The sequence below is a fragment of the Chiloscyllium plagiosum genome, unplaced genomic scaffold (assembly GCF_037043375.1).
Source record: "Chiloscyllium plagiosum isolate Xiang-an unplaced genomic scaffold, Cpla_swu_hap1 HiC_scaffold_2, whole genome shotgun sequence".
NCBI lineage: Eukaryota > Metazoa > Chordata > Chondrichthyes > Orectolobiformes > Hemiscylliidae > Chiloscyllium > Chiloscyllium plagiosum.
In genome coordinates, this window is record NW_028270140.1 from 96,698,696 (window position 1) to 96,720,605 (window position 21,910).

The 21,910-nt window shown below is 38.1% G+C and overlaps 1 protein-coding gene across 7 annotated transcripts in view; it reads right to left on the reverse strand.

Moving 5' to 3' along the window:
- Positions 1-21,910, reverse strand: part of pam (peptidylglycine alpha-amidating monooxygenase) — a 229,302-nt gene that overhangs the window by 82,275 nt on the left and 125,117 nt on the right. For all 7 annotated transcript variants that reach the window (XM_043710023.2, XM_043710018.2, XM_043710012.2 and 4 more), the window contains 5 exons: positions 17,685-17,772; positions 15,767-15,858; positions 8,951-9,034; positions 4,914-4,962; positions 2,410-2,477 (listed from right to left, as the gene is read on the reverse strand). In XM_043710023.2, the coding sequence (XP_043565958.2) occupies positions 2,410-2,477; positions 4,914-4,962; positions 8,951-9,034; positions 15,767-15,858; positions 17,685-17,772 (381 nt within the window). The remainder of the gene's footprint in view (positions 1-2,409; positions 2,478-4,913; positions 4,963-8,950; positions 9,035-15,766; positions 15,859-17,684; positions 17,773-21,910) is intronic.

Here is a 21,910-nt window from a genome sequence, read left to right on the forward strand (position 1 = left end):
GTATTTGTGATTCAGGAAAAGGTAGGTACAAAGACCATGAAACAAGACAAATACAAATGAAAGTTGTTTAAATTATGTACAGTTTGATGCATAAACAATCCTCAAACTGATGCTATACACTTTATTCAAAGCATGAAAATTATATTACTTACATTAACATATTTCCTGAAGGTAAAAAGTAGTTTTAAGATAAGAATCTATTACAAGAAATAGACACAACAGTATGCAGCTCAGTCCTCAACTACGCTTCAATGGGATAAAGACTAATTTTCTACTTCAACTTTGCACTAACTCTCGATGTTTTAAATACATAAAAATCTGTTGATCAGAGTCTTGAATGCACTCAGAACACCTTATGGCCAACAACTCTCTAGGACAGAGAACGACAAAGACTTATTGCCCTCAGTGAAGCATTATCACCATCATTTCTATATGAGTCCTACTGGCCTACCCGTTATTCCCAGTCTTAATTGGCACTTAATCAAGGCAGCATTTGATGAAGTGTCATCAAGAAGCTCTATCAAAAGTTGAGACAACTGGAATCAAGGGGAAAATCCACTGGCAGGAGTCATTAAGGAATATGACACTAAGGAATATGGTTATCATTGTTACAGGTCAATCACCTCAGCTCCAGGACATCATGAAAGGAATTCCTCAGGTGAGTGTCTGATGCTCAACCATCTTCAGCTGCTTCATCAATGACCTCCCTTCAAACATTAGGACAGAGGTGGGGATGTTCGCTGGTAATTGCACAAGTTCAAGACCATTCACAACTTTTCAGATACTAAAGCAGCCCATGTCAATATGCAGCAAGAGCTAGATAACATTCTGGCCTGAGATGATAAGTGGCAAGTAACATTTGCACCACACATGTACCGAGCAATGACCATCTCCATCAAGAAGGACCCTAACCATCATCCCGTGACATTTAAGCATCATCGCTGAAGCTCCCCACTATCAACATCCTGCAGGTTACCATTGACCAGAAACTCAATTGGATTAGTTGTGGCTACATGAGCAGGTCAGAAGTAAGTATTTCTGCTGCAAGTAACCCACTTCCTGACCCCCAAACCCCTCCCCCCATGCCTTTCCACTATCCATAAGGTACAAGTTAAAAATGTAACAGAATACTTATAGTTTGTCTGAATGTGTGCATCTGCAACAACACTCAAGAAGCTTGACACACCTAGGAAAAAGGTGGCCCAATCAAATGGCACCCCATCCATCATCTCGAATATTCAATGCCTTCATGACTAACAGAGTAGGAACAACATGTACCATCTACAAGATGCATTGTAGTGACTCACCAAGACTCTTTCAACAGCATTTTCCAAATCTGCAATTTCTACTCCGTAGAACATCAGGATCAGTATGGGAACTGCAACTTCAACATAATATCCTGACTTGGAACTATATTGCCATTCCTTTACTGTTGCTGGTCAAAATCCTGGAACTCCATCCCTAATAGTATTGAGAGTGTTTGTACACCCTAAGGTCTGAAGTGCTTCACAAAAGCATCTCGCTACCTTTCCCAGAGTAATTAGGCTTGGGTAATAAATGCAATGCCAGCATCCACTGAACACATTAAAAACAAAACAATATCCACTTCTTCTAAACCCCCTAGACTGGAGGAACATTATTCCTGCATCTACCCTATTGACTCCTATTGAGACAGTGTATGCTTGAATAAGATAGGAACGCTTAGATGCAGGAGCAAGCCATTCAGCCCTTCGAGCCTGTATCACTATTCCAAATGATCGTGACTGGTACAGGGTTCTAAGTTGCCCTGCCATAATCAGCAGAGTCTGTCAGAAGTCATTTTTTATACTGCACAATCGCATCCATTATTAAGCCAATCCTTATTGTCACCTGAAGGTGAAGTGGAAAGGAGATATACCATTCTTCATTTTGAGTATGAGCATTTAATCTCGGCAGGCAGTTAGAGGAAGATAATGCGTTAATGAGATAATATTAAGGCCTCATTTATCGGCTGATGTAGACACAAAGTCCAAAAACACAATTAAAAGAAAAGAGCAGAGTTCTTCTAGTTTCGTTGACGTCATTCTTCCCTTAATCAACATCAAAACAGATTTCATTCATCAACTTCCAATGTTCTTGGGACCCTGCTCTGTGCATCTAGCTGCCAATATTTTCTACAATACATAACAAAAGTAACCATTTTTCAAAGTTAATTAATTGATAACAAGGTACCTTAGGTAAAAATAACGAAATAACGTGACTAAAACATACAAATAGGAGAAAGTGAGGACTGCAGTTGCTGGAGATCAGAGCTTAAAAATGTGTTGCTGGAAAAGCGCAGCAGGTCAGGGCATCAAAGGAACAGGACAATCGACGTTTTGGGCATAAGCCCTTCTTCAGGAAACATACAAAATGACAGTTGAAGCTCACCCTTTTCTCCTGGTGGTATGACAGCGTCATGAGACATGAGGAGATAAATGCCAGCAATCAAAGGCTGCCTGCAGGAAAACAAAGTTCGTTACTATTACCTTGCAAGTTCAGTGACTATCCTAAAATATTTTCTTCATAGATGCCAATGAATTTCGATCCATAATAGATATTGAGAATGACGATTACTTTATATTCACAGTTTCATTGAAAATCTTCCATTATTCAATATAAATAAAACAGACAATACTATTTCTACAGTCTGGTATTTTGTATTCCAGCTACAAAATCAGTAATAGTTATCAAAAATTCAGATCATTTTACCAAACTGAATATAAGGAATTAAAGGTTGAATAGAAGAGAAGTGTAAAATTGGCAAAAGAAACAGGAACTACTGTGCAATGTATGTTTGTAAGACTGTAGAAAGGCTTGTCATGGGCTTCCCCCAGGCTGGTACAGGGTCATTTGCTTCTTCTGAATTGCATAATTGATTTAGAATGTGAAGTACAGAGCACAATCTCAAAAATTTATGAATGGCATAAAACCTGGAATCATTATGAACCACGAGAACTGTGCAGAACAAAAAACTAGACATAGGTTGGTGAAATGGTTGGACAAGTGTTTAATAAAATGCAGAGAAATGTGAAGTGAATAGCTTTGACAAGTGCTTGGGGAGACAACAAAGAGTACAATATTAAAAGAGGTGCATGAACAGAGAGACCTGGATTTGTATACACGGAAACAATTGGAACTCACAATAGGAGTAGAAAGTGTGGCTTATAAAGCACAGAGCATTCAGCTAATGGGGTAGAGAATTAAAAAAAAAGACCAAAGGGTTATTCCTATCTTGCACAAATGTTGGTTTGGCCTCAACTAAATTATTCTATCCAGTTTTTGCTGACAGTTTTGGGAAAGTATGAAGGCATGAGAGAGTGCAGAAAAGATTCAAGAGAAGTTTTGGAGCAAAAAGAGAAATTTCCCTTCAGCTCAGTCCTAAATGGCTCACTCCATATCTTTAAACTACGATCCCTAATTCTTGATTTCCTCATCATTGGGAATATCATTGCTGCGTTTACCTTCTATAGTCCTGTTAGAATTCTATGAGATAATCCCCTCATTATTCTAAGCTCCAGTGAATGTGGTCCTAACAGATCCAGTCTATATCCATCAGTCCTGCCATTTCAGGAATCAATCTGGAAACCTTTGTTGCACTCCTTACATAGCCAGAGCATCCTTCCTAGAAAAGGAGACTAAAACTGTACACAATAGTCCAGGTGTGGTCTCACCAAGGCTGCTCCTTTACTTAAATCCAGTCACTGCGAAGACAACATACCATTTGCCTTCTTCACTTCTGCACCCACATGTCTACTTTCAGTGGTTGGTTTAGGAGAACACATGGGTTTTGTTACACCTCCTCCTTTCCCAATCTATTGCCATTCAGATTGCCATCCTCTTTCCTATTTTTGTTACAAAGGAAGAGCTTCACATTTTCACATTATACTTCCATCTGCCATGCATCTGCCACTCAATTTATCCAAATCATATTGAAGCATCTCTATATCCTCTTCATCATTCCTCTAACCACCCAGCTTTGTGTTGTCTGCAAACCTTGAGATCAGTCATCTAAATCATTAATATGTATTGTGAAGAGTTGGAGTCTAGCACTGATCCCCGTGGTACCCCATCATTCACTGCCTGCCATTCTGAAAAATATCAATTTCTTTCTACTCCTTGTTTCTTGCCTACCAATTCTCAATTCACATTAGTAAAGTACACCTAATGCCATGTTTTAATTTTACATATTAATCTCTTAAGTGGATTTGTCAAAAATGATTTCCCTTTCTTACAGCCATGATAACTTAGTCTAATTCTATTACAGTTTTCCAAACGCTCTGCTATTAAATCTTTTATTGTAGTCACAAGCATTTTACTCACTACTTCCTTCATTCATTCTGTTCTTTAACTCCAGCCCTCTGTATATTCTTCTCTATTTATTTTACCATTTGCCTTCAGCAAATTTAGTCTTATCCACCAGAACTCAAACTCAAAACTTTATTTCACAACTTCATTCCTGTCTTTTAGATGGTTTCTTAAATTCAATCAATTAAACTTTCAGTCACATTTTCTAACTCTCCCAAGGTGACATGATGTATTCTTCCAGATTTAGTTGTCTACATTACAGCTGCTAGAATAATATTTCCTGCAGTCACATTTTGTATTTTTTTGTTTCTAGAATGCACTACATTTTTGTGTTGTTTTACTTGGACGCTATCACTGTTTATGTAGAAGCCGATCCCATGGCTGTAGATGATGTTATTAAATCATAGCACATTGATGGCCCATATTAAGAGTTTGGTCTGTAGAAGTGTGAATTCATAAAGAAGTTAGGGTCGCAACTTGTGTTTTTCGGAAGAAGTTGTACGATAATACAGTATTTTAGTGATGGTCCTATTATGGGATACCACAAAGATACACTATTTTATAAGAGCTTAAATCTGGATACTTACTGACGAAATGTCATCTGTAATGTCACACCAGAGCAATCTTTATGATTATCTGAAAGGAAAAGAAATGCACATAAAGCTTTACAGAATTTAAATTGCAAAGGACTTTAAAATTCTCGGCGTTTTATATGGTATCATTACTTCTCTGGACAAATTCAAAATCATTTTTTTCCAGTAAAACATGCCTTTGTTTGTAGCTCAGGTTGAGGTTTAGGGTGTAGGTTTGCTATCCAGACGTTTCATTACCTGGCTAGGTAACATCATCAGTGGCGACCTCCAAGTGAAGCAAAGTAGTTGTCTCCTGCTTCTATTTATATGTTTTCCCTGGATGGGGCTCCTGGGGTTTGGTGATGTCATTTCCTATTCATTTTCTGAGGGGTTGATAGATGGTATCTAGATTTATGTGCTTGTTTATGGTGTTGTGGTTGGAGTGCCAGGCCTCTAGGAATTTTCTGGCATGTCTTTGCTTAGCCTGTCCCAGGATAGAGGTGTTGTCCTAGTCGAAATGGTGGTTTTTTTCCTCCGTGTGTAAGGCTACGAGGGAGAGAAGGTCGTGTCTTTTTGTGGCTAGCTTGTGTTCGTGTATCCTGGTGGCTAACTTTCTTCCTGTTTGTCCTACGTAGTGTTTGTGGCAGTCCTTGCATGGAATTTTGTAGATGACATTGGTTTTGTCCATGGGTTGTACTGGGTCTTTTAAGTTTGTTAGTTTTTGTTTGAGAGTGTTGATGGGTTTGTGTGCTACTAGGATTCAGACGGGTCTTAGTAGTCTGGCTGTCACTTCTGAAACTTCTTTGATGTATGGTAAGATAGTAAGGGTTTCTGGCTGTGTTTGGTCTGCTTGTCGTGGTTTGTTCTGAGGAATCTGTGGACTGTATTTTTTGAGTATCCGTTCTTCTTGAATACGTTGTATAGGTGGTTCTCCTCTGTTTTCCGAAGTTCGTCTGTGCTGCAGTATGTGGTGGCTTGTTGGAATAGTGTTCTGATACAGCTTAGTTTGTGTGGGTTGTCCTCGCAGCCCTACACACGGATGAAAAAAGCCACCATTTCGACTGGGACAACACATCTATCCTGGGACAGGCTAAGCAAAGACATGCCAGAGAATTCCTAGAGGCCTGGCAATCCAACCACAATGCCATAAACAAACACAGATCTAGATACTGTCTATCAACCCCTCAGAAAACAAACAGGAAATTACATCACCACAAACCCCAGGAACCCCATCTAGGACAAACATATAAATAGAAAGCAGGAGACAACAGCTTCGCTTCACTTGGAGGTCGCCACTGATGATGTTACCTAGCCAGGTAATGAAACATCTGGATATCAAACCTACAGCTCAGCAAGCAAACCTACACTCTAAAACATGCCTTCTCTTAGCAAACATTACTTATCAATAACCTTTGCACATTGAGCTGGAACAGATGTTAGATTACCCAATATGTTGTTTACTGTACATTGTAGATTATTTTCTTTCCCATTAAACGTGATGTTCCCTTGTTAGTCTGTAAACAATATATCTCAGAACCTAACAGATGGATTTCAATGAAATTCGATACAGGAATAGGATATGATCTATGGAAAAACTGATTCATTTTGAAAAAAGCTGTGGAGTAGATCCTGGAAATTTTCAAATGATGTATTAATTTTGGGAGAGAAGGCAAACTGACTTTTTTTTAAAATGACAGTTGCGGGTTGCTTTATGTCGACTATTATTGACTGTTTGAGAATATTGTAGATTGTTGAGGCTACAATGATGCAATTTGTCACAGCTGTCAAAACACAGTTTTTTAAGCAGATTGTTGGATCGAGAATAACCTGAATCCTCCTCAGTGAGATGGAAGATCTCAATAAAAACATTTCTTTGTTCAGCTTTAAAGTTATGGAACATAAACCAGACCAAAAAATGCCACAAAGATTAGTTGCATATTTGCTGTAAGTATGCTTTCTAAGAAATGTCCTTTTGATACATTGTTTTGTGCTGGTGGTATACAAAACAAAATTTCTATAATATCACTCACACTCAATGGCAAATACAAACCAGAAGCTTTACAGGAACTGTCAATTAAAATTGTTAAAACTTATTGGGGTAGCCAGCAGGAAATCAAGTTCCATTATTCAGAGTCATAACAAAAGTTAAAGATTTTATTAAAGTATGCAAAAATTCCCCAATTTTCCTGTCTTTTAGACTCCTGGTTTCTGTACTTAACAAGGAAGACTTTATTACAAGTAAATAAATTCTAGCTACAAATAATTATAAACCGTTAACATGTAATTCCACCAGGTCAAACTTTGCCCCTTTATACATTCTCCCCATCCCCCCTCTCAAATGCAGTGAGATACACGGGGGGGAGGGGGGGGGGCGTGGTGGGAAAGAGTGGCTGTCATGGAAAGGTAGTACAATGGTCCATGTTCACAGGATTTACTGACATGATCCTTTTGGCTTTTCAAGATGTGCTGCGCCTTGATTCTTCTTCTCCAGCTACTTTCACTTGTTTGCAGAAGGTATAGGATGGCTGGTTCACACTTAAGTCTCCAGTTTACTGGTTAAGCTGTTCAGGTGTGTTTGACACACCACTGGAGCAGGTGAGACTTGAACCTGGGCCCTATGGTTCACAGGTAGGGATTCTACAGTATCCTGGATCAGCTCATCTTCCCCCTCGGAACACTTCAACCCCAGGGCATCAATGTGGACTTCAACAGCTTCCTCATTTCCCCTTCCCCCACCTCATCCTAGTTTCAAACTTCCAGCTCCGCACTGGCCCCTTGATTTGTCCGGACTTGTCCGACCTGCCTAGCTCCTTTTCCACCTATCCACTCCACCCTCTCCTCCCTGACCTATCACCTTCATCTCCTGCCCCACTCACCTATTGTACTCTATGCTACTTTCTCCCCACCCCCACCCTCCTCTAGCTTATCTCTCCACGCTTCAGGCTCTCTGCCTTTATTCCTGAAGAGCTTTTGCCCGAAACGTCGATTTTGCTGCTCGTCGGATGCTGCCTGAATTGCTGTGCTCTTCCAGCACCACTGATCCAGAATCTGGTTTCCAGCATCTGCAGTCATTGTTTTTACCTCGTTGATTCTACAGTATCCCTCAATTCTGATTTATATGCTTGTCTGGAATTCAATTTTATCCAATAATCACATTACAAAACCTATTCAAGGAATGTCAAACACCTTCAAAAGTGAGTCAGTTGTAAAAAGGAGCTAATGATTTTGAATCTAAAGAGACTTCATTGAGAAGTTTATCAGAAATCTACATACCTATTAAAAGTAGTCTGTTTTTCTATTCTCACAACTGAAGGGAATGATTCACACTTCTCTGCATTGTAATCCATCCATCACTTAACCTCTCTGACAGATGCAACCACTTTGGATCCTTCCCACAGCTTACTTGTCCACTTAAGTTAGCAAAGTTAGAAAAACTACTCCACCTCTTAAGTCATTAATTTACATTGTAAACAGGGTGAGGCCCCAGCAGTGACAGTTGTGGTACTGGTATTAATCAATTCCCAGTAACCTGAAAATGTCTGACCTATGCCTGCTGACTGCTTTCTGGACAGAACCAATCCTTTCTCAATGCTAATGTGAAGACCTCAATTCCCCAACTTCTTATCTTGCCCATTAATCATTTGTGAGACATTTTATTGTGTCTTTTGTGTTGACTCTCCATAGCTTACCAGTTACATCCTCAAAAAACTGCAATGAATTTGGTCGAACAGGATTTAATGTGAGTAAAATCATGTTGATTTGTTCTAAACTTAGGATGCTTTTCTAGATGTATTGTTAAGACCTCCTTAAGTGATTTCAGTATTTTGCCAGCAACGAATGGACTACTACTGCTCTCATTTATAATGGTCTTTGGAAATTAATAATCAATTTCCAAACAAATATTCTAGCCAGCATCAGCTTTTATTAGAAAAAAAAGGGATTACTGAGATACAGATGCATTGTCAGACAATGAGATGATAATATGTCAATTGTATAGTATTACAATTATTTGTAAATGCAACTTTTATTTTGCTTTACTTTGGTCTTCATACCTCTAAATGCAGTGATGTCTCCATAATGAACTTGAAGAACAATATAGTTGATACCTGTGTTTCCACCAACTCTGAATCCAACATCTGAAAATGGAATAAGACAAAGCATAACTTTAAGCAAAGTAAGTAAACCATAAGCAGCAATCTAAAATGTATATTTGCATACCTGCTTTATATATTAAATCATGCTTTGCCATGAACTCCATCTGCACGTCTCGTTGCCACAGTAAGGCTGCAAAAATCTAAGGCCCCTCCAACCCTGCAATATTTCTTTCAACCTCTTCTGTCAGGCAGAAGATACAGAACCTTAAACACATGTACAAACAGGTTAAAAATAGCTTCTTCCCTGCTGTTATTAGACTGCTGAGTGGACCCCTCTAATTTCAAATCTAATGTTGATTTTGCTTTTGTGCACCTCCTGTGCAGTCATAACCTTAAATGCCTCGCACGGTCTGAATATCCTATGATTTGAATGTCGTTGTATGCTATGATCTGCCTGTACTGCTTGTAAAACAAAACTTTTCACTGTATTTAGGTACATGTGACAATAAATCAAATCCTCTACATTTGAAATTCACATCCAAAAGGGAAAAAAAAAAATTTAGGCCACCAGTGATCAGCTATAATAATCTAGATTTTCTAAGAAGAAAGTATGGAACTCTGTTATCTTAGCCAAATCCAAAGATGATGTGCAAGGATGTTTATGAACATCTCTTATGAGTCAATTGAAATGTAAGTATTTTAAGAAAACAGCTGCAGAACTTTCTACATTCTGGCACAATTGTGTGGCGTGGTGAGGCGAGATGTGTGCTGCACGATTTCTAGGAAGCTGCAGCATTTCACAGACTTCCAATACCATGCATGTTCGACACGGTTTATGTAAAAAAAAATGCACTTGTTCGGTCTGAGCATGTGCAGTAACGAAGTGAACAATTGTGGAACAGACCTGCCTGTCCAGATAAGTTTCCACTTTAGCATGGATTTTGAAGTGAATTTTTTTTTATTTTAGCTAGAACACTGATCGAAGTCTTCTAATTGATTCTAAGAAAAAATGGCTAAGTTACTTGCCAAAACAGATGATTCAATTCTGCTAATTCAACTGATGAATCATCTGAACCCAAAAGGGGAAAAAAGCAAAAAATGTTCAGAGTCAGTACAATAAAAGCTATCTGGACATGTGACATTTTCATGGACAGGAATGTCGCATGCCCTTTCCCCGAATGCACCATCTGCACAGAAGTTGACAAACAGCTGAGCAGATTTTGAAAATGTGTTTGCGCTCACATTAGAAGACAGTGTATTTATTCTGATGGATTTGAAACATTAAATGTTTTTGATTGTTGCATGCACTATGTAGCAAAGTTCTCTAGTAAGGCCGTAACCAGAGTAAATACAAGTAAATATGAGGTTTATAAACAATCAATTCAGCTGAAAAAGAGGAATGCACCATGGAACTGTTTCTGCCTGAAGTGTGCCTTAATACTGGCAATATTCTACATTCTCTTCTCCCATGTCCAATCATATTTCATCAAACCTATTCACAATGCAGGATTGAGTTATTTTTCATTATTAACAATTTTGACTTTTTTAATAAAATGAAATAGTAAATTAGATTTTGCTTAATTGTGGATAGTTGTTAAACAGTTTCTGTATATCCAGGTCAAAAGTAAGGTTATAGAATAAAATAGAGAACCATGTATGCTGGAGATCTGAAACAAAAATAGAAAATGCAGAAAAAAACCCAGCAAGTCTGGCAGCATCTATGAAAAAAACAGAGCTAACATTTAGAGTCCAGTGAACCTTCATCACAACTGAGAAAGTGATGCTGACCTGCATTGTTCAGCTCCTGCAGTCCATTTAGTGGAGTTGCACATACATCGCTATTATAGAGGGAGTTCAAGGATTTTGAGAGAATGACATGAAGGGATGGCGATATATTTTAAAGTCAGGATAATGAGTGATTTTGATGTGTTTTCCCATAAATCTACTGCCCTCGTCCTTCTCAATGGTAGTGGCTGTGAGATTCAAAGGACCTGTGGTGATTTTCTGCAATGTATCTTATAGATGGTATGCAGTGCTGCTGTGTGTGCATGGTGAAAGGACTGAATATTCAAAGTGGTGAATGGGATGCCAGTCAAGTGGCTGCTTTGTCCTGAGTGGTGTCAAGCTTCGAATGTTGTTGAAGCTGCTATCATCCAAAAAATTGTAAGCAATTCCTCCTATTCCTGCTGTGCCTTGTAGATGGAAGGCAGACTTTCAGGATTTAGGAGGTGAGCTGCCCCTTTGCAGGATTCCTAGATTCTGACTTGTTCTTGTAGCCATGAATGACTCCAAAATAATTGTTGATACCCAAAACTGAATTGTGGCAAGTAATATCGATACCACTTAAGTACCAGGCAATCACTATCTCCAACAGGAGTGAACGTAAACATTGCCCTTGATGTTCAATGGCATTATCAGTGTCTTCTGCAATATCATTATGCCGATTATCAGTAACAAGCAGCTGATCTGGAGCAACCATCGAAGCACTGTGGCTACAAGGCTAGGTTAGAAACTGGAAATTCTCCTGCAAACAACTTACCTCCTGTCTGCCCAATGCCTGTCCCCTACGTACAAGGTACAAGTCAGATGTGTGATGGAATACATGGGGAGGTTTGACGATGGTGGTGGGGAGGGGCAGTTGATGGTGGTAGAATGAGAGAGCGAGGTGCACAGAGGGAGACAGAAATAAAATTGCCAGACCAGACCAGAAGCTAAGCAAGGGTGATAGGTGAATAAGATTGGCAGACATTACAATATGAAAGAGACAGCCATGTCTAAAATGGTGTGTTACTTATGAACTTCTACCAACACAGTCCATTCTTTAATTTAGTGTGACCAATTTTCTAATTGAAAGATAGTACACTCTAAGCAATGGAAATATAATGCGAGGTGTATATACATCAAAAGTACTTGATTTATAGCATAAATCACAATAATAATGCAGCTTCGCCATAATTAAAATTTATCAGCAGAGCACCTCCTCACTCGCACCTTCCATTAACTGTTTAGACATTGCGGTGATCGTGATAATACAGTAAACTTCGCAGTATTTGAGGTATATAACTTTTGCCAGTTTATCATTAGTGCTAGTTTATAAGGTACTGGTTAAAACAAAGTTTGTTGTACAAGGATCGCAGATAGAGGAGAACACAATGCCTGCAAGTTCCCCTCTACGACACACATCACCCCAATCCTGTTGCTCGGCCAAAATCCCTTCTTTACATCACTGCAGGATAGCCAGTGGGCAGGAAATCTTTCACTTTAATTCTGAGAACTTGGGGAACAATGAAAAAAACCTATTCCTACTGCCCTAAGAAGGTACAGTAAACCATTGGAATCCCTGCCTTTATGGTTCTTGATCAATGGTAGAAAATTACACAATGTCTAATCAGGGCAATGAACATTCTGATCAAAAAATTGGGCTTGGATGGTGATCAGCTCCTTTAGTGTTATTACAACTGTGACCATCTAGTTAAGTGGTCAACATATCAGACTCCTGACCTGAACATTTGAGATATTTTAGAAGAATAGTGATCAGCAACAATAAGTCACCAAGGTGGGCTTTAATGACAAAAGTCAGTTTTGAACTAAATAGAATGATTTTTGAAGGACCCCAAGGTTCAACCCAGCAAGGCAGGGAGAAGGGAGTCCATTAGAAACTTAAACTTCTTTTTAAAAATCTCTACTGAGATTATAATATACCTCCAAGATCTTCAGCACTATCACAGATATCATCAGGCTTATGGCTTTTAATATTTTCAGCTCATTCAACTATTGCTTTGAGTAACATGGAACAAACTGAATGATCATTTACAATGGGGAGGCCTTGGGAGGACGTGAACTTAAGATCTTCAGCCAACATACATTTTCTGTTCAATCTTTCCATTTGACTATTCGTCACCAAAGTAGCAGGCAAATAATTCATCTGGATCATAAAGATTGTAGAAATGATTGGTAATGTTGAGTACAAGTAGAATAGTCCACTTTTTAAAAAAAAAGAACTTTTTTTGCAACTTAATTCACTGGCAAAGGAATATTATAACAGCTCTTGGATTTTCTCTACTTCAGTTTTGAAAGAAAGATGAATAAAATAAATATGCTTCATTTCGTCTGAATACATTGACTGAAAAGAATACATCCATAATCCACTCCCATGTAAATATTCTGTTAACTGTGAGGAAGGAAAATCTGGCACAAGGGAGGAAGAACCCCATGAAACTTGGCCTAAATTATTTGTTCAATTTTTATGACAGACGTATGCTTTTCTCTTCATAGCAAATAAACCAGACATCACGAGATCACAGGCACAGAACAACCCCAGAAAATAGTGCTTCACTCTGCCTACCAGAAAACCACATTTTAATCTACAGCTTAACTTCAGACAAAGAAGAAATCCAAGTCAAATAGTTCAAGTAGCAGCTAAATTTAAAAAAATGTTAGCATGAGCAGTTCTCTCAGGGGAATGCAACTAGCTGTCAAATCACTAAGTCCCTGGTTGTACTCTTTTCCTCCAGTAGGATTGCAATGTTGGAAATTGCTAAAATAGGATTGACTCATCTGCACTCAAGTTCTGAGAGCTGCCAGAACTATTGCTGCATTCAACCACTGAAAGATCTTAGTCAGGGGTGGGAGTAGGAAGGGAGGGATGGAGAGAAGGAGCAAAAGAGCGAGAGAGAGAGAGCGAGAGAGAGGGGGAGGGAGGGAGGTTTGGAGGAAATTTCCTTCCGAATTTTACACTTAAAATAAATCTTTCTCCCATCTTCGAATCAATGTCCCCTGCATCCATGCACAAAAATCCCCATGCAAGTCAACCCCTCTAAATTAGCATGCACAAGTCCCACAAAAACAAATCAAAGGGATCAATGCACTTAAACAAACGGTCACAGTACATGACTGAACTGCTTCTACAAATATTAATTTAATGTTTTGGGCACTGATTTTTGGAACTACAACTTTTGATTTTTGTCAATCGAGAATAAAACTTTTAAAGTGGGCAAATTCTATACTTTCATGGATTCAAAGTACGGTTCATAAAGGGTGAATGTACTTTGAGATATTGGGTTCTCTGTCAATTGATTCTCTCTCATTCTGTCTTGTCTCATTTTCCACTGTATTGACACTACTCCCAATCCGACGCACATTGACTTTAGTTGCTAATCACTTATCCAGGTGTTTATCAAAAGCTTTTTCAACAGCTAAGTAAACCACATCTACTGGCTCTCCCCGATCAATGCTAATAATAGTTATACCTTTGGAAAGTTTCAGAAGATCTGACAAGCATGATTTCCCTTTCATAAATCCATGTTGACTCTGTCCAATTGTCATTGTACCAAAACTGCTCCCAATAAGCAGGTCTGCTTTTTTTTGGCATATTTTCATGTCCTTTCCTTGGACCTAATACTATCCCTAATTTCCCTTGCTAGCCAAAGTCAGGCCACCTTTTGCCACTTTATGATTGCATGATTTTTTAAAATAAGAGGACAAACATTGTCAAGTTTATTCCTCTTTCCACCCCCTCAATCAACATAGCCAAATATATCTTCTGGTTATTGTCACAAAGCGGGTCTCTTTTTCCCTAAAAGCTATTCCTTTTCGCAATGATACTGTGTCCCTGGTTTCTTTCAGAGGGGTCATAAACGAGCTCTTGGTTCCGATTAGACTTGGGTTTGGTACAGAGATTAAAGGGTATTAAGAGGCCCTTTGTTTATATGTAATCCAATGAGGCTTCAGGCCAAAAAGTGGTCATGTTTTAGAAGTGACCTGTATACTAAAAGGGGAGCGGTGAGGTCTCTAGCTGAGCAGTCCAGCCCAGAAGTAGTTAGAAGTTCAACAATGAGTTGTGTGGAAACTCACTCTCTCCTTCTGCCCTCTAACTTCAACCTGTTAGCATTTGTTCCATTTTTTACTTGTCTTTACCAGGGTTTGTTTATTGGGACTGTTGTGTACATTCAGAACAGCATAATTAAGTTTAGTTTGGATAGACTGAGCTCTGTAGGGGTTCTTTATGTTTCAATGCGTAATTTTGTGAATAAAGTTTTATCTGTTTTAAAACCTCGTAGTCAACCTAGCTACCTTACTCCGGGTAATTTTCATTGAACACTTACCAAAACAAATTGCAAAGTTACGGTCGGCTGTCTGCTTAATGTTTTGAGTTGCCTGGCCTAGTCCATAACATTACTTAGCTGAATGCTGCTGAAATGGGAACTTGCGATGCAGAAATTGGCTACTGTTTTTGATCATATGCCAATTACAATCTACCATATTATTAGACTATGAAGCATTTTGGGGCAGTGCGAAGCCACAAAAGGAACTCTGCATATGCAAATTCATCCTTTTTGTTTGGAGGTAGATGATGCTCAACCAAATAATGAACATTTGACAAATTCTGTGACAGCATAGGGACAGTCAAAGAGCAGGCCAAGGGATGAAGAAATCGTTCTGGCTATTATCAGTGTTCACAAACTCATATTTATTACCATGCACATACTTGTGAATTAATTCACCAAGGGACAGTACAAAAAGGAGGAATAAGGGAGGTCAGATAACAAGGTTTACTCTAATGTTTCTCATTCTCCATTCCTTGATTTTTTCATTGCACCTGTTGAGGCTTGCTGTGTGGCAGTGCACCCACAGAGAACCCTTATGGAATTTTGGTTATGATGGTTTTTGAAGTTCATCCAAGGTGATGGAGTGATGGAGGAGAAATTAAAAATAATATAGACATTGATATCAACCATCTGCATTTGAATGGAATAAGTTTTGAAAGAGACAAACCAGTAGGTAATTGTGTGGGAGGAGCATTTCTGGCCCAGGCATACATGATTTTGGCTTCATATAAACAAGTTGCATAACTGCTGCCACAGTCCCTAGAAAAAAGATAAAGATAGAAAGTGAATTATGATGGGAGTTCTGTCAAAAGCTACATGTGGAGTTGCTAGAGGGACCAAATTACTTTGCAACATAGTTGTTCAAATGGTAATCTCTGAAATATTTACTTTTTGCAATTTAAACCAAATTCAGAATATTGTACCCTACTGTATTCCACTCTCTATACTGCCATCTAAACCTAAGTACTGTATACAACAGAAACTTCCAAATTCTGAATAAGCATTTTACATAGTTTTTAATAAATAAATCCATGTAATTAACTAAATTGCAGAATGTGTTAAAGATAAAGGTATTTCATTAAAAGCAATTTTAACTTCAAAACTGAATGTCTTCACTCATATCTTAAAAGTGAATGATAATTTTAAAATATTGCTTTATTAAAATAAAATCTAGAAATCCCGATTCCAGTTTCCTCCCACAGTCCAAAAATGTGCAGGTTAGGTGAATTGGCCATGCTAAATTGCCCATAGTGTTAGGTGAAGGGGTAAACGTAGGGGACTGGGACTGGGTGGGTTGCATTTCGGCGGGTCGGTGTGGACTTGTTGGGCCGAAGGGCCTGTTTCCACACTAAGTAATCTAATCTAATCTAAACAAGGCCCAATTCAAACAGATCTCCATGTATCATCAATATCTAGTGGTTATTCTTTCAATAAATTATATATTTGTATAACTGTTAGCTAAAGACAGAATGGATTTTATTTTCCATGTCTTTCCACAGTTGAACAGCATGCTAAGACTTAATCATGCATCTAACAGCATGCTAGAAATGTCTTCAGGATATGAAAAGATTGAGAGATGGGGCCTTTTCTTACTTCAGAAATCTATAAACTTGGAAATAATACTGCTATATCCCATAATGTACAAACAAATGTTGGAGCATCATCCTCATTTTTAAAATAGAAAAGTTATAATACTTATGCTAATTTGTCTCATGTTTTTATAGATGTTATAATCTTATATGATGTATAAATTAACTATCAAATAGTTAATTATTCACATGATGTTGCGGGGCAAATTGTATTAACCTCATAATAAAACAAACAAACATGTTTGCTGAATAAATATGCCTCAAATAACCATTCACAAACAGTGTACAAAGCTGTAAATTTGTTGTGCGACCTAGGACATAACTTATTTTAAAGCAATACCCCAATGTTGCAACCAGAATTAAGATAAGACATAACACTAAACAAATTTTCTTTCATATCAGATCAAACAAATGAGATTTATATAAAATTAGGCAATCCATGACAGCTTAATTGTGGCCACCAAAAACAAAACACAAAATTCAGCACAATTTAATATTGTTGTCCACTTCATTAACAACTTTTAACAAGTTAATTTAGAATGCTACTAATTGTTACCATGACTATAATTCTGCTTTCTATTAAATGCTTCAAGTGACATTAAACTCAGAAACCAAACACTAAACTTTCTAATTATCAAATATGTTAGTCGGCTGTAAGACTGGAGGAAGTTACAGAGAGAGGGAGTGCATAGCCATGGAAAGATTTGAAAATAAAGATGAGAATTTTATACCATGACCTGAGCATCACTCGTGTGGGTTCAGCCTTATTATTCACTCAGTTTAACTATATTTTCTTAAAATAAGTAAGCTTTATTTTTGCATTATCAATACATACATGCACAAATTTACAAAGAAGTTGTAAAGAACAAACTCATTCGATGAACACTGGATTATTATTATTCCTTAGAGCTTGTATTATAAATGATACATTTGGAAAACAAGCTCCCGTGTTAACATTTTTAAAATAATTTTTTAAAATCAAGTTGAAATCTTTACCAATAGTCTTCATTTGTGGCTGGCTTGCTGCATCCAAACAGTAACATATGATGAACAGTTTCCATGCTTGCATGAGGTTTAAAATCAACTGCAAAATTGAAGGGAAATCAATTATACTTTGCATATCATTAACTTGTGACATAATTTACACTCACTTGCAGAGTTTGAGTATTATCCAAACAACATGGTTAAAATACACTTGAACCGTTGTCACTTCTTCAAATTAAAGTATACTCTTTGTTTTATGCTGTTTTGAAATACGTGTTCTGACTTTAAAATAATTTAACAACAACACTAAAACAACTACCATTTGATGTTTGCTCATGTTACCTTAACCATGGTGTAAGTTTCACTCATCAAGGTAACCATTGCAACTCCTTAATATAAACCACTGCACTATTAGCAATTTAAGGCAAACATTTTAACCATAGTATGACAACTTCTCGATTTTACAATCAGCATTTGAATATTTGCATTTGTCGTCAATTTTATCAACATTACTAAATTAGAAAAGAAAGTGCAGCATGAAAAAACACTTTTTGCATAAACCCACGCTATACCCACCAAGGAGCCAAAGTACTTTTGCCTGAGACAGAAGAGCATTGGTTCAAACTTTCCTCCAGGACTTGGGTACAAAAAAAGGATGGCACTCTAGTACAGTAGAGAGGGTGTATTGAACTGCCGAAAGTGTTGCCTTTGGATGGGATTTTAAATTGAGGTACTGCATGCCTTATCTGAGGAATGTTAAAGATTTCATGGTGATTTTTAGATGATCAGGGGAGCTCTCTCTGGTATCTTGGTCAATTTTTAATCTTTAATCAATGCTACTAGAACAAAATTGTGTAATTTTCACATTGCTAATCGTAGATGTTTGCAGTGCTCAAATTGCCTGCCACAAGGGGGACTTCACTTCAAAAGCACTTCATTGACTGTACTTTGGAACATCCTGTTTTTGAAAAAGATGTTATGGAAACACATTCTTTTCAAATTGCTTAATGGCCCGTAGTGATTGTAATGAGGTCAGCCAGGTGGACATCATAGAATGAGTTCCCCAGTTGGGACAGTCAAAAACTGGAGTGTCAAACAACCTGCCACTCAGTCAGCTCTGAAGAAGCTGGACCAGTGTCAAGGACTTTCAAAGTGTAAATAAAGGGTGACTTGGTGCCGGGATACCAGCCTCTGAAGTTGTTTCAAACCAATCAACTACTACTGAACAGTAGTCAAATCCAGCTGAAGACCCAGAAACATGAATGAATGCGAAAATAATCTACTTTAATGCAGTTGGCCGAGAGATAAATGCTACCAAGGTGATCAGAATAGTACAAGATCTTTTCAGTCCACCAAAGTAGTTTAGTTTCTCATCCAAAAACTGGTACACCTGACAGTATAGCACATTCATTACTGTGTAGTTCAGGTGCTTTATGCACTATTTCAAAGATTTCTCATCCTTTAATGATTAATATACTAGTGAAATGTATATTGTAGAGTAATGCATAAGCATTTAGCAAGTGTTGATTTGAAGTTAAGGCCTTTAAACAAGAGCTATACTATTGCATTGCAGCAATTATTGCCTATGATCAGTTTATGGTCATTTTTCATTTTGTGCACAAAACATATTTCACATTTGGCAGAGATTTTCCTGCAATTCGAAACACCTCATCTCAATGTGGACTTCCCTTCATTGGGGAGTCAGGACGCCATTTCGCAGAACATTTTAGTCAACATTTCTGGGATACACAAACCAAACAACCCCACTGCCCTGTGGCCAACCACTTCAACTCCCCTTCCCAATCCGCCAAGGACATACAAGTTCTGGGCCTCCTCTACTGACAAATCCAAGCCACCTGACAACTGGAGGAAGAACGCCTCATTTTCTGCCTTGGGACCCTCCAACCACATGGCATCAACGACGACTTGATCAGTTTCATTTTCTTCCCTCCCCCACCTCACCCCAGATCCTCCCTGCAACTTGGCACCACCCTCTTGAATTGTCCTGTCTGTCCATCTTCCTTCCGACCTATATGCTCTACCCTCCCCTCTGACCTGTCACGATCACCCCCCATTGTCTGCATCTTCTCAGCTAGCACCACCTCCCTCCACCCTCCTATTTATTTCTCATGCCCCTTCCTGTCCTCACATTCCTGATGAGGAGTTTATGCCTGAAACGTCCACTCTCTTGCTTCTGGATGCTGCCTGTCCTGCTGTGCTTTTCCAGTGCCACACTTTTCAGCTAATTTAAATAATTGCTGACTGAAACGTTTGAAGCTCGCTAAGCTTTATATATTGTTGTGGTCTTCACTTTCTTTGGTATCACAGTAAATGTTTATCATGTTTGGCTATATAAAATAAAGCCTGACATCCATGTAGTTACTTCCAGAATTAGAAGAAATAAAGTTCTCTCCATCAACTCCAATGTGTTTTGTGCACAAAATAAAAAGTGACCATAAACTGATCATAGGCAATAATTGCTGCAATGCAATAGTATAGCTCTTGTTTAAAGGCCTTAACTTCAAATCAACAATTGCTAAATGCTTATGCATTACTCTACAATATACATTTCACTAGTATACTAATCATTAAAGGATGAGAAATCTTTGAAATAGTGCATAAAGCACCTGAACTGCAGAGTAATGAATGCGCTATACTGTCAGGTGTACCAGTTTTTGGATGAGAAACTAAACTACTTTGGTGGACTGAAAAGATCTTGTGGTACTATTCTGATCTTCTTGGTAGCATTTATCTCTCAGCCAACTGCATTAAAGGGAGGGGGAGGTGTGGGTATGGTTGGTGACAGGATGCCAGCCTCTCGAGTTATTTCAAACCCAACAAGTACTACTGAAGTATAGCCAAATTCAACTGAAGACCCAGAAACATTAATGAAATTAATGTCAAAATCATCTACTTTAATGCAGCTGGCTGAAATATAAATACTACCAAGATGATTAGAATAGTACCACAAGGTCTTTTCAGTCCACAAAATTAGTTTAATTTTTCATCCAAAAACTGGTACTTCTGACAGTATAGCACTCTCACCAACCTCCACCAACTCCAATAGGCTTTGTGCACAAAATATAAAATGACCATGCACTGATCACAGGCAATAACTGCTGCAGTGCAATTGTGGAGCTCTTGTTTAATTACACAATCACTTAATAATTAAGTGCAGGGTGCTGTCAAAAAGTTCAGGGACAACAATCCAGTTAAGCTCCTTTCCTTCACTCTTTCCCTATTGCCTAGAATATTTTTCCCTTCACATATTTATCTATATCTTTTGTAAGATTACTTTCCAATCCATATTCCTCACTCTTGCCAAATCCCTGTTACTCATTGCTTTAAAATGTTTATCCTTGTCTATCTTTTGGAACTTCAGCTGATCATCTTAAATCTGGTTCTGTCAGTAATTGGGAACAGTTTTCTTCCTTTATTTTTCACAACCCTTCATGTTTTGAAATGTTTTAATAACCTGATCTTAGCTATCTCCATTTGCTCTGAGTTTATCCTCAGCAGTAAATCTTTTCCAAACCCTCTGCAAAGCCTTTCCAACCTTCCTGAATCAGTACCAGAACTGGACATAATGCTCCATTTGATGCTGAACTACAGTTTGATACACATTTTGGGCTTTGTGCTACATGCCTTTATAAACTAAATCTATTTAAAATAAATAAGGTAATTTCCAGATGTTCTGATGTTAATCAGCTCAAAAATCGAATTCTAATCACAACTAGGAACAAAACGGTTTGCCTTATACTGCTTACATTAACCATGAAAAAAAAATTTTGTTCTATAAATTTAAAAGGCTTTCCATTTCTCATTGTCCTTCCCAGAAAATGTATCCAACACAGATAGCATTTTCACATGTGCTCAGGTTGCGACCAGATTGTAAATTGTAGCAAGTAGAAGATAACAGTTGTTTCTTCAATAACCAATATACTCCAACATCGTAACAGATGATTCATCATATGCGGCCTGTTCCACAAACAACCCCTGTCGTAACCACCAACAGCTGTTCTAATTCAATGTCTGACTGAAAGTCGCAGTAACAGTTGTCCATTTGAGTCAAGACAGTGTCAGTCAAAACAGATTGGATGATGATTCTGGTTTCATGGTTAGTGAAAAGGGAAAAGGGCATGGAATGTTTCTTGCACCAAATATTATAAACTGCTTTTCAAGTAAAAGGAAAGTTACAAAAGGTATTTTCGTCAGGAGTTTTACCATGTCTCAAAGAC